Raw genomic sequence first — 13,034 nt, 5'->3', positions numbered from 1 at the left:
CTCGGGCATGTTATCGGTCGAGGGCATCGCCGTCCCTCTGAAATTAAAGTGGCAGCTTTCCGAGACTTTCCCCAGCCCCGAACGAAAACCGATATTCGGGCTTTTCTTGGAATAGCTGGTTACTATCGTAAGTACATCCCTAGATATTCCGACATTGCCAGCACTCTTACTGACACGTTGCGCAAGACCGAGCCCCAAATGGTCGACTGGGATGAGGAGAAAGAAAAGGCTTTCCGCGTTTTGAAAGCGGCCTTGTCGAGCCAACTTTTGCTTAGTTCACCGGACTACTCGAGGCCTTTCATAGTCCAATGCGACGCTAGTGATAGAGGCATGGGGGCAGTTCTTAGTCAAAGGGATGAGGGGGATCAAGGGCACCCCGTCCTCTATGTTAGCCGGAAACTCATCCTTCGCGAGCAGGTTTACAGCGCTAGCGAAAAGGAATGTGCGTGCTTGGTTTGGGCAGTCCAGAAACTGGCTTGTTATATATCCGGAAGCAAGTTCATTGTGGAAGTGGACGACTGTCCTCTCACCTGGCTACAGACCATGTCCTCTAAGAACGGCCGCCTGCTGCGTTGGAGCCTCGTTTTGCAACAATATACGTTTGAAATATGCTACAAAAAGGGTGTACTCCATGGCAACGCTGATGGCTTAAGCCGATGCCCCTGACGCGAGAGGATGTCTCGAGAACTCTGGCATTTTTTTTTTCCTGACCTAGACAAGGGCTAGTGATTGTTTTTTTTTACTCTTTTAGGTGTACTTGTTTGAAAACGTTGAAGACACGGCTATCCAGGGTTTCGGGTTCGGTGTGCTTCCAGTGTTGTTGTTTTGTGTCACCTTAACGTATGAGTAGCATTTTGAATAAATTGTGTATTTCCTTTAATATCAGTTAAAGGGGAAAATCGCCTGGTGGAGTTTGGCGGAATTGTCCGGCGCTCACCGGCTGAGTGGTTGTGTTTTCATGTGCGTATGTGATGTCTGTTGAGCCCACAATGAAGCCAGTGGTGCCCTCTACTTCATCAAAGACGGTCGTCACCAAACCGACTGCCGGCGCTGATCTCTCCGGACAGTGGCTGCAAACCTCAGCCCATCGAGATCTTTACCCCCCCCCCCCCCCCGCGCGAGAGACTGTTACGACTGTTACGACCGGCCCTAGGGAACCAAGCAAGAGGAGTTTGGGGGAGAACCGGTGTTGGCCGACTGTGTCGTCCACCCCCACCTCCCCATTCAGGCTCCCCCTCTCGCCGGGAGAACTCTGGAATCTGCTGTGCGTTCGTGACCATGTTTGGGCATTTTTTAGGGCGCCGTGACCATATATGGACATCGTGTTAGGTTGTGCCACTCCATGTGTTGTGAGGTGTGTTTCCCCCTCTCTCGTGGCCGAGGTGCCGGAGCCACCGTATTGGCTGACGATGCGGACAGTGCGCCCAGTGTCGGCAACGCGGCGCTATAAAATGCCGAAGACGTTTTGTATCTCTTCACTCTTCTCTCTTTGGTTCAGTTGATGACTTCTCCACATGTAAATAAATCTCTGTCGTTTGTTCGGGCGCTTCTTTCTCGCTGAATTGTTGGACGATGGATCCTGCGACGGGGCCAGCTACCGAAAACGATACCGGCAGGACCCGGAGTCCCAACACACCTTACAACATAAATATTCAAATGAAGGTGTTATATAACACCTTGATTTGAATACTGATGGCGTATTTCCTTTCCTGGATATCGCATTGCGCAACACAGGCCAGGCACGATCGAGGAACGCACGCAGGGATCAGTGCACGAGTGTGGTCTTGGCTTGTGTCTCGTCTGATTTGCCCAACCGGATACGCTGCACCTAGACGTCTAATATTCAAGCCTACCTAATTTCCTTCATTGTTTCGTCTTCACCCTTCCAACAGAACGTGAAAATGTCCTCTCTGACGCCATAATAAAACGGCAAGGCGCGTGCAAGCATATGCTATGCGAAATTTATTGAAGTGTAAGTGCTAGCACGTTTATACATAACGGGACTTGTACATGCGCGATTCAAGTGCCCTTTGTTCCCGGTGTATATCTCCCTGTCTTTGGAAACCTACTCCCAATCAGACAATTCGGCCCTTTCATTTGAAGATCTTACCAGTTACTACAAGGAGGAGCACCGTCGCTACCCTTGTAAGGAACTGCGTCGCGCTTATGAGCGCCTACTTTTAAAGGGCCAGTCAACAAGCTCCGAAACGCGCAGGGAAAGCTTGCGCATGTTTCTTGCACGGGACCAACCTCTTTCCACGCACAGTGACGTCAACTCGGTAATCGGCGACGTTGACTTCGTTACCGTTTGTTGAGACCTGCATGGTTTGGACTAATCGACGAGCTGCGTCACGTCGCTGATCGCCGAGTTGACGTCACGGCGCGTGGAAGGAGGTTGGTCACGTGCAAGAAACATGCGCAATCTTTTCCTGCGCGTTTCGCGGCCTGTTGACTGGCCCTTTTAAAACTGTTTACCAGTATTGTACTGTTCCAAGCGTTTGTGAAACCTTTCGATTCATCCTTTGTTGGCACGTGCCAGTTCTGTGGAAAGACGGCTAACCCCTTCGCCAACCACACGAGAGAAGACTGGAAGGCAGTCCTGCTCGGCTGTCAAGACCTGAAGGCCCTAGAGGCCCTGGTTAAACGGACGTGGGCGGCGTTGCTGGCCTATGGAGCTTCGGAATAAGGGTTCCACCTATACTCGGCGACAACTTTTCTTGGCACCGAAGGGAAAGCTACGGAGCCACATCGCGTACATCCTACCGCCAGTGAAAGTAGTTCCAAAGAAGTGCTCTGATTTTCAACGTGAAATATAAATGTTCCTCCTTTATTTTCTACGTGGAGCTATTTAAGACAGGACGCAGCTCACACCAGTTACATATTCGTAATTCTTTTATTTCAATCGTTGTGACTTCGCGTTTTTGAAACGCGTGAGAAAGTGCCGCCTTTTTACGTGCAGCTCAAACGCTAAGCGGCGTCTGAGTTTGCATAATGAAACGCTGATGGTGCGCCCCCCGTCATGACCTCGACCCGCGTCAATTTCCACAACATTACGAGACGCGCGCCAGAACGGACTATTTCGTGTAGCGCTACATGTGCAGAAGCTTCGCCTCCGTAGCTTTTTCTTCAGTGCCAAGAAAAGTCGTCGCCGAGTTTAGTGCTCTGAGAGGAGAAGGCCAATAAGACCCCAACCCAATCACCTCTCTGGGACCACTTAATGTTTATTAAATGTTTGACCACTACCCTGTGTTGACGCTATACTCCGTTTCACACTGGTGCAACGCTGTGGACGCTAGCGAAACCTCTTGCAGCAGGTGATTTCGCATTAAGAAATATAGTCCAATTATTTAACCACCCGTTATATGATTTATTTTTGACCTTAGGCGGAGTTGTAAATGAAGATGCTTTGCACTTCAGCTACAAGCAAACCTCGTTATACTGTTGTCAGTAACTTGTCCAGGATCGCTTAGCCTCTTTGTTCACGCTTTTTTGGTGTCACATTTGCAGCCCGTCGCGGCGCATGGCACGTGCGTTCGTGCTCGGCTCGCACGAGCGTTTACAACGACGAAAGCCAAGCTCGAGGCGTGCCTACTCACGCATATTGCTGGCCGAACGTTTTGCATAGCTTCCGCAGCGTTGCACTTGATATACAGTCAACCACAAAAGTTTACGGACCACGCGAAGCGTGCCAAACTAGAGGTATTGTATAGCATCTACCTTCTGGTAGCAAAGTTGCACATACCTTTTCCTTCCACCGCAAACGCAGCTATTCTGCGAGTGCTGTGACGTGGTGCAAAGTGACGTCAAATGCTAAATTTCACGTGGTGAAGCCAACTTTACGTCACGATGACATCATTCGTCACCACCATTAGGGGCTTTTAGCTTGTACATATGCTTCTTTGCGTTTGCGTGTTACCGGATAGACTCCGCGCATGCACGGGTCTTTACAGAACGTGAACCTTTACGTAACGTAAAGTGCCCACCGGATAGGCTTTACTTTTGCGGCGCTATCTCGCAAATCCACCATTGTTAGTAGGAGCTCGCGATGTCCGCACTGCGGAGACTCGAGTCATTGAGTCAAAATACACAGAATTGCGAGCACCAATAACGATTACATTGTTTAATACGGATTGCCGAAGCTAGAATGGCCAGAACATTGTAGCCGCAAACGCGTTAGCCCAGATAGGTTGGATAGGTGGCGCCATCTAGCGGGGTGAAAATCAAGCGGGCAATCACAAAATTGTTATTGCAGAAATATTGTGCATAGTACGTTTGGTGTACAAACCGCGCAGCTGGGGTATTTCAAATGAGCTACCTTTTCAATCATTTTTTACCTCATTTAATTAATTAATGAGCTTAACGTCCCAAAACCACCAGTCATAACTGAGCGACGCCGTAGTGGAGGGCTCTGAAATTTTCGATCACCTGGGGTTCTTAACCTGCACCTATGTCTAAGCACACGAGCATCTAGCTTTTTCGCAACCTGTGGCAATCTACCGCCTCACCGCAACACTGCAATCTTGCCCAGCGTGCGCAAAGAAGTCGGCGGCACGCCGCCCGCGCCGGAACATCGCACCGTATTTTTCCCCTGTGCTGGCGTCTTGTGGCTTCACTGCACAGCCGTTGAACATAATGGCGGACCTATGCACAACTATGCTCCCGTAGGGAGCATAAACAGTCTTTGCGAAACTGGTTGTCCGCGCCATCAGCTTCGCGGAGATATAAACCAATCAGTTTCGCATAAATATCGATAACTAGTATCGCAGAGATATAAATCTCTGCGAAACTGGTTGTCCGCGCCATCCAATGGTGCGTCATCTACCGTCGACAGCATGATTTAGCCGGAAGTGGGTCTTACTGTTATTCACAGGACTTTCATTTTTCTGCTGTCGCGCTCAGCACATTGTTAATTCGCAGAATTCACGTAAAGCGTGCATCTGCGGTATAACCTTTGCACTTCTACTTTGATAGCAAGATCAAAGATATCACGGCGTGCCTCGAACGGTGTGTCATTGGGTAGATATCATTTTGCGAGAATGATTGTGACTACTAACAGTTATGCCGATAGGCTATACTCTCGAGGACGAAGCATGCAAGTAGCCGTGGCTGGCAAAGTGTGCGTCGTGCTAAAAGAGAGGGAGATGAAAAATACGAGTATTTGCTTAAACTCAGAAAGGCCACAGGCCATCGTTTAAGGTAGGGATGCGTCTAGGGCGCTGCGCGCTTGTCAATCGTAATTGAAGTAGTAGATATGTCGCGAAGAGGCTCGTGTGGTTCGTAAAGTTTTGTGGTTGACTAACTTGTAAGTATAGCCGCCCATATCTTTAACTATCGTGCGCGAGTGCCGAATTATTTTGCGTCAGAGCCGTACGACGGAGCCAAGTTGCAAACAGGGTGGGAGTATAAGATTTGGCCGGCTCTATCACACCGCGAAACTTTGAGAAATGATCTCGGCATGGGCCGCTGTCACCGAGCACATGACAGTAGACTAAATAAAACTGCGTGATGTCCTCAATGATTTTCACTTTCGTTTGTCATAAGCGCAAGACAAATGAACAAAGCACGTGGGGTATACGCTTAACGGTCCGCGGCGTATGTGCTCCGTTGGCTCGGTGTTGGTAGATGGAAGACAGGAACTGGCGTCGCTCGCAAGTTATGTGTATGTGAGGTGCGTTCACAGGACCCAGCTACATGACTTACCTGTATCATGGTCGAATGTAGTGTTTTGTACTATCGGCCGCCAAAGTTTGCCGGATCTGCAGCGCGTGGTGGAGTGGCGGAAAACAATTGCGGCGCCGCCCGCTGTGGTTGGGGCTATCGTATGCGGCCTCGGCGATCAGTAACGACAGTGCGCCGCGGCTGGATCTAATCTCGAAAGCCGTGGACGATAACATCAACACCATGCCGAATCACTGCAGGCTGTGCAGCAATGCAGTGTTCCGCCACTCTATCACGCGCTGAAGATCTCGCAAACGATTGCGGCCGACAGAACATCTACGATGTGGAAATGGCCTGGTGCATGGTGGCTTACGCATGTCGATTCGGAGTGCGAGCTATAACGCTTTGAGTGTGCTCTCTGTGGGCCAAGCTAAGATGGAATCACTTAAATGAATAATGTGTTTCGATGATGGTAAATAAATTTAGCGTTTGCTGATGCTGCATGCAGGAGGCCTCTTCGACGATGGACGCCGCGTCGCAACTCGTCTCGAGCGTTGTTTCACATCGGTCCGCCAAGTGCAAAGCCATCTGACGCTTTATATTGTCCACTATTTTCTTCCTCTGTCGAACAGTTGAAGGTGCTCAAGCAATCGGCGAGCGCTTCCACATTTGCGGCAACTACACGCCAAAAAACTACACGAATCTGCGGGACTGGCTGACGGACCTGTACGCGAACCTTGCCATGATCAACTACCCCTACGAGAACAGCTTTCTGGCGCCCGTACCCGGTCACCCAGTAAGGGTGAGTCAGCTCGTTTATGCTCTGCTTCAGGGTCGCTGTGCTTTGCTTGGAATATCGTGCTCGCCAATAACTTTTGCTCCAACCAGAGTGTTCAGGTAGAAAAGACGTAAAGCAGCCAAGAAATTGGGGAAAAAAAAGTAGCCAGCTTTACCTAAGGAAAGTAAAAAGTTACCAAATGTAGCCACGCGTGTATGAGAACAACTGCGATGTTGTCGTGTGAATAACTTAATGCAATAACATTTTCTTGTTAATGTAAATAAGAACTATAAAGATTGTAATTGCTGAGATCAAAGCATGAATTCTTGACTTAATCCGTCGTTTCGAGCAATATTACGAAGTTTCTTACGCTTCGGTCGAAATGGTATTGTCTTTTGTAATTTTTCCTAAAAGGACTAAATGTACAAGCTGTGTTACCGAAATAAAAGTGATTGCTGAATCAATGGGCTCAAAATCTCAGTTGCTTTGAATGAGTAAAAAATGTAGTAGTTTTTGCAACACTTTCTTGTGTGATATCGAATATTTCCAAATCGCAGTCGGTATACCTAATTATGAAAAATAACACAAACAGTTTGTCAGATATCCAATGGCCAGCCCCGCCACAGTGGTATATAGCGGTTATGGCTCTCGAATGCTGACCCGCAGGTCGCAGGATCGAATGCCGGCTGCGGTGGCTGCATTTTTGATGGAGGCGAAAATGCTGTAGGCCCGTGTGCTCAGTTTGGGGCCCAAGCTAAAGAACCCCGGGTGGTCGAAATTTCTGGAGCCCTCCACTACGGCGTCTCTCATAATCATACGGTGGTTTTGGGATGCTAAACCCCACATATCAATCAAGAACTGAACACGTGATCACAAAAGAAATTAGTGAACAACACATAAAAAACCGCGAACGCGCTCACACTGAAGGTACAAATAGGCCTCTTCTTTTTACCTTGTCAAAGACATCTCATACTGGCGGTAATCGACTACGCCAACCCGTGCCCGCGATGCTAGCATAGGCTACCCCGAAGAGTCTCCGCACTTGCACTAGGTTCTCTTTAGGGTTTGCCATACAGAGCTCGGAATGATACCAACCCCAGCATAAAGCGCCATTCCTAAAAAGCTCATATATAGGTGGTTTTAACATCCTTTAAGCAAAAGTCACCAAATGCCAAGTATGAAGCGCAGATTTCTATAGAGAAAGGGATCGAAATGTCAAAAGCTACAACAGAAGGCACTTCGATAGATCACAGCCCGTCGTAAACACCGGCGCCGCATGTTTCAGCTTCGCTGGTTGATAATCTGTACGAAATGCCTGAGTGGTGAAAGTATCAATGCTCTCTTCTGCTTACACTCTCTCAGCAATCACGTGATTGCATAGCGGCAACTCTTTTGTCTGGCGTTTCGTTGCATCAGACTACTTCGAACGGCTCCCGTCTGTCCTATCTCCTTCTTTTTCTGTCGCTTGCCCTGTCCTATGTATATCTTTCCACTATTTTTTTTTGTCCCTCCTTCCCCTGCAAGGCACTGCGCCGTGTCGCCCAAGAGGCAGACAGAAATTAGGTGCCTTCTTCCTTTTCTCAAAAATCACTCAATCAAAGAGTCGAGTTTGTTGGATGGCTCCTACGCGCACGTGTTCCTGTAGTACATCGACAATCCGCCCACTCGTTCTGGGCGCGCTCATCGCTTTCCAGTATGATCGACCCCGTCTCATGGGCACAGGCATTTGGCGAACACACTTTGTAGTTTACAACGTTTGGATACCGCTTTTCTCCGTTTAGGACGGACGTAAGTAGTATAGAGTGACGATTTTACTGAATCCGGTAGAATATGCGTACTGGTGGTCTATCCAGTAGGTTTGTCGTGATAGCTCATGGCAGCGTGCTATCGGGATAGCTCAAGAGTGACGGAGCGGTAACCCATGGATGAATTGACAAAAGACTTGAGCGCTTAACTTCAGGGCACGCTGCTGTTCTGTTTTCTTGTTTGTTCTACTACAACTAGCTGTAGCACGATGAAGCGCAGTCAGCCAACTTTCTCCATTTATGCGTTGGTGACGGAAACACCGTAAATGAAATGTTTTTTTTTCTTTTTGAACAATTGCAGGAGGCCTGCAAGTTCTTGAACCGTACTTTCGATAACGACAACGCTCTGCTCCAAGGTATATACCAGGCAATAAGCATATTTCAAAATTACACAGGACAAACTCAGTGTAACGACCTTTCTAAGAGTTCGGGAACTCTGGACGCGGATGGCTGGAACTATCAGGTGAGTTGGTCCTTTCTATGTGTGTCCGTTAAATAAAAAAGAACCGAATATGTATATTAAAACTTCAGGCATTTTTTTAAATATAAGTGAGCAGAATACAAGTACTGGTGCCAAAGATACAAATACCTTTAATTGTCTGCTTTACTTATTAGCAGTCTTTGAAATACCATCGTAATCGGGGACGTTTTCACCTCGTGGTTACCAGATATCGCAGTAACCGTACATTTTGCTGCGATGAGTGTTATGAATCAATTTCGTGGGCAGATATTTTTGTAGCGTAATGAGTTACGTGAGCCAAGTTATTTTCAAGAAGTTCATGTCTTTATAAATTACTCGGACTAAAATATGGTAAGTCAGTTTCTTTGATGGCATAATATATTGCCAAAAAGCAATGTAATAGGGGCTTCCCGACGTCATATCTTTAGCGCAAACGGGAAGGAAAGAAAGAACTGGCTGAGAAGAGAAGGCAGGACAAGCGCTGAACTGCACAACATGGCACAGGAGGCCCATCTGTACGATCGTAGAAGTCGTGTCAAAGACTTTTACGAATATAAGCTTTTAGCTTGTACATATTCTTATTTACGTTGCTGTGAACTTTTACGGAACGCGAAGTACCCGCCAGATAGGCTTTACGTCTCGCCCCATCTCGCTTGCCTGCCTCCGTTCGTGGGGACTCGCAATATCCGCACTGCGGAGACTGCAGCAGTCGAGTCAAAATAAGCCCACGTGCGAGCACCTATACAGTAGAAAAAAAGTAGGAAAAAAAGCAAAAAACACATTCCTCGCAAACACAGCACCAGTAACACTATGACCATTTTAATGTTGAAGTGCAATTTATCACCATGTTTGGTAGCATATGCATCAGTAAACCATTCATATCTCAATATCAGCTAAATAAATATGACATCTGAGAGTGACATGAAGAGGTGCATCAGACCTGTGACTTTTTTTGCACATGTCTTGTTACGCTCCAGTTATGGCGCATATTTATGGTTGATCCTTTGATTAAACTATAAGTTAGCATTTCTATATGTGTGGTACATGTCTCTTGGTTTGTCCCATTTTATGTACTATGCCTCGGATGCTATGGCGTCTGTATTTTGATGCCAGTAAACTGCAAAAAATGCCAGTTTGCATCGATTTTGCATGTTTATTTGAAAATTGTGAATGTTCAAAATTAAACCTGAATTCTCTACAGTGCTACCCATTAAAACCCATTTTGCTATTTTGAAATGATAAACCACAAATTTCAATTAGGTAAGCATAGCTGCCACTACATAGCAATGAGCAACAGCATTTGATGGTTTCTCGAGTACTCAAAATAACAGCGGCCGCAATACAATTTGTAAGCAAACAAAATTTCTCTTGATTGCACCTTTTGTGAAGTAAGCCAGCTGAGTGATCCACATGCAACATCGTCACCATATTGAACAGAGCATAAATTTCCATTCGGAAGTCACGGTGGGGCAAGACAGACAAAGGAACAGGACATGACGAACACTACATTCTTTTGTGCTGCAGTGAGGTCTGCATGTGTAAGCCAACTTTCACAAGAGGAAGTATTACTGATAGGCAAAAACTCCTCTTGTTCATAAGTAATCCCGCACTAGAACACTTGTGCCATCTGTCTTACTAGTGCTAGGTTACTACATTGGCCTCCAGTGCAGCATGTGCAATCAAAGGCCGGCAGGCTTCAGGAGATGCAAAATTGTTGTGGTGAAAGCATCTTTTCATGTAATTTAAGCAGCTCCGAAAGGGAAACTCAAAGAGAAGTTGGAGTTCTGCTTCTAACCCTGTGCAACTCCATGTATTGAGCAGCCTGCATTTTAAGTATTTGGCATGAACTTTCCCCTTCATGAAAATGGAAGTTCTATCTTCAGTTCACTTCTGTAAACAGAACACTAAGTTTACTGTGTCTGGAACATATCATTACTCAAGTCTTCATGTTTTGATACATACATAATGATTCTTGAAAAGACAAGTATGCTTGCCATCTACAAATTCATGTCTGTGTAAATGTGCCTGTAGAGAGGGGGTCAGAACTTCCCAGACCACTATCCCATGTATTCCTATGGCAGCGTGACCTGGGATATTTTGACCCCCCTTCCTTCTGTACATGTGCATTCGTCAGCAAGCTTTACACGAGAATGCTCCTCAGTGCGTCCTGAAACAGTTTAATGCCAGTGCCACGTAGCTATGGGTTCTGTTGATGAGATATTATTCATGCATGGTGACATACTACTATGCAAGCATACTGAGTTATTACCTCGGCAAAAGTGCCCAGCATTCCGTGGCTGGCATCAGTCAAATTTGTCCAGATCACGTGTCAAAGCATTCATGTCAAGATTGCCGACTACTTTCCAAATTCGCCAATAGCTTATAAGCTAGCACCACTTATGCCTGTGCAAACGTGTACAATGTAAATGGCTATAGGTAATGTGGCACTAGGTAACGTGGCTTAAGGTAAAAGTGGCACTAGTTGACCCCATTCAAGCCAAATCTTGCTCACATGCATACATAATTAAATTAGCCAAGAAAATGTCTTGAGGGGGGGGGGGGTGCAGTTGCAGTCCTAGCTCCAGCTGGTAGTGCAGCACATGCATAATGTAGACATGAGGTTGTATCCTTTTAGTGCCAACCAAGCGTTATAGGTGGGTACTCAGTCTTCATCTGTGCCGCCGCTGCAGTGGTCTAGTGGTTAAGATTCTCGGCTGCTGACCCGCAGGTCGCAGGATTGAATCTGGGCTGTGGCGGCTGTATTTTCGATGGAGGCGAAAATGCTGTAGGTCTGGGTGCTCAGATTTGAATCCATGTTAAAGAACTCCAGGTGGTGGAAATTTCCGGAGCTCTTCACTACGGCATATCTCGTAATCATATGGTGGTTTTGGGACGTTAAACCCAATATATCGTAGATCGTATCAGTCCTCATCTGTGTGGAAATTGCTACTTCTTTTATAGTTTAATTGCACCATGGATAAATACTGTTAGGGAGCCCGAGGTGCTCAAACTTGGTTCGAAGTTTCTCACTACAGCGTGTCTCATATGTAGACTGTGTTTTTAGTCATTACTAGAAAAATTGCCATTTGAATAAATGCTGTAAAATAAGAAGCAATTTGATTTTTCACTTTTGAGACAGTGTACAGTAGCATCTGTGATATTTAAGCAAATTTATAAAAGGCAACATCTGTTGCTGCTACTGAATGTGATAGGCTTTTCACAAAAACTGATGGAATCTGTTACTCACTGACATTACTTTGTTCAGCATGTAGATTTGGCCGACAGTGCTTTAGTTTACTTCAGCCTTGTGCACAAGCATGTAGCAAAGTGACATACTCTACTTCAGAGCCTTTGTTCATGGCCTGAAATAATATGCTCTTGAAGAAATGGCTGATGGTAAACAACTCCATTGGTGTTTTTTTTCAAGCTATTGTAGAACCTTTCAGACTATCATAATGGCATTAAAGATGTCTTGCAAACTACTCGTTCATGAGCACATTATCACCATTTTCTCTGTCATTGCTTGTACTGTGCACATATATATATATAGACGGACTATTTTAGCAAGGTAAGAAAAGCAGTCTTTTGTAAACACAAAAGTATTTTCACTGTGCTTTAAACACTGTCACCATGTCCCAGCTTTGTGTAATTTTTGCTCAAGAAGACTAAGTTCCTCATGAAGTCAAATCTTTGTGGCTGATTATTGCTATCGAAATAGTTCTCAGCTGCCTGATAGTAGTAGAGCTAACAAATGCAGCTGTAATAAGAGTATATGCAGTACAGGTTATGTGGTTATAATTGCAGCAGAGGAATGCGAGCAACTGGCTTCAAAGGCAGAATCTTATGAAACAGCTATTTTATGAGCGCAATAGAAAATGAGTGGGAAACTCGCATATCAACACGAATAAGTGCTTTACCGCTGATATTCTTGATGGATGAGGTGTGTAAGCGTGTAGCAGATGGCCCGTAGATTCAGGAATGTCCTAGGGGCCTGGGCTTTTCCCCCAACCCAAAACATACATGAGGGGGGTGTTTTATTGAAAATGAATTAGGAAGATACGTGTTTTTTTTTTTTAAATAGTCAAGGCCAGCAAGTGCCTCCCCCCCCTCCCTCTAAAAAAAAGATAATTCTGGCTACAGGCCTGAGTAGCAGTGATAAAGGGCAGCCGTATCTTGAGCTGATGATACATGTTTTTGTTCACAGGTCTGGCTGGAAGCTGGACAGAGATGGCAAATGGGTCAAAGACGAGAATGTCGAGTTTGACAGTGACGAAGAGGAACCGCCGCCTTTTGTCGATGAAAGTGGGGATTCCGTATCATGATATCTGCTGAA

At 46.1% G+C, this 13,034-nt stretch overlaps 1 protein-coding gene across 1 annotated transcript in view; it reads left to right on the top strand.

Moving 5' to 3' along the window:
* The window catches only part of LOC119180737 (lysosomal Pro-X carboxypeptidase), a 65,529-nt gene that overhangs the window by 16,247 nt on the left and 36,248 nt on the right, over positions 1 to 13,034 (top strand). The window contains exons 6-7 of the mRNA XM_037431871.2: positions 6,291 to 6,460; positions 8,543 to 8,704. Coding sequence (XP_037287768.2) covers positions 6,291 to 6,460; positions 8,543 to 8,704 — 332 coding nt within the window. The remainder of the gene's footprint in view (positions 1 to 6,290; positions 6,461 to 8,542; positions 8,705 to 13,034) is intronic.

This window comes from Rhipicephalus microplus, chromosome 10 (assembly GCF_043290135.1).
Source record: "Rhipicephalus microplus isolate Deutch F79 chromosome 10, USDA_Rmic, whole genome shotgun sequence".
Taxonomy (NCBI): domain Eukaryota; kingdom Metazoa; phylum Arthropoda; class Arachnida; order Ixodida; family Ixodidae; genus Rhipicephalus; species Rhipicephalus microplus.
Note: the sequence above shows the minus strand (reverse complement) of the source record. Positions and strands in the feature narration are given on the sequence as shown.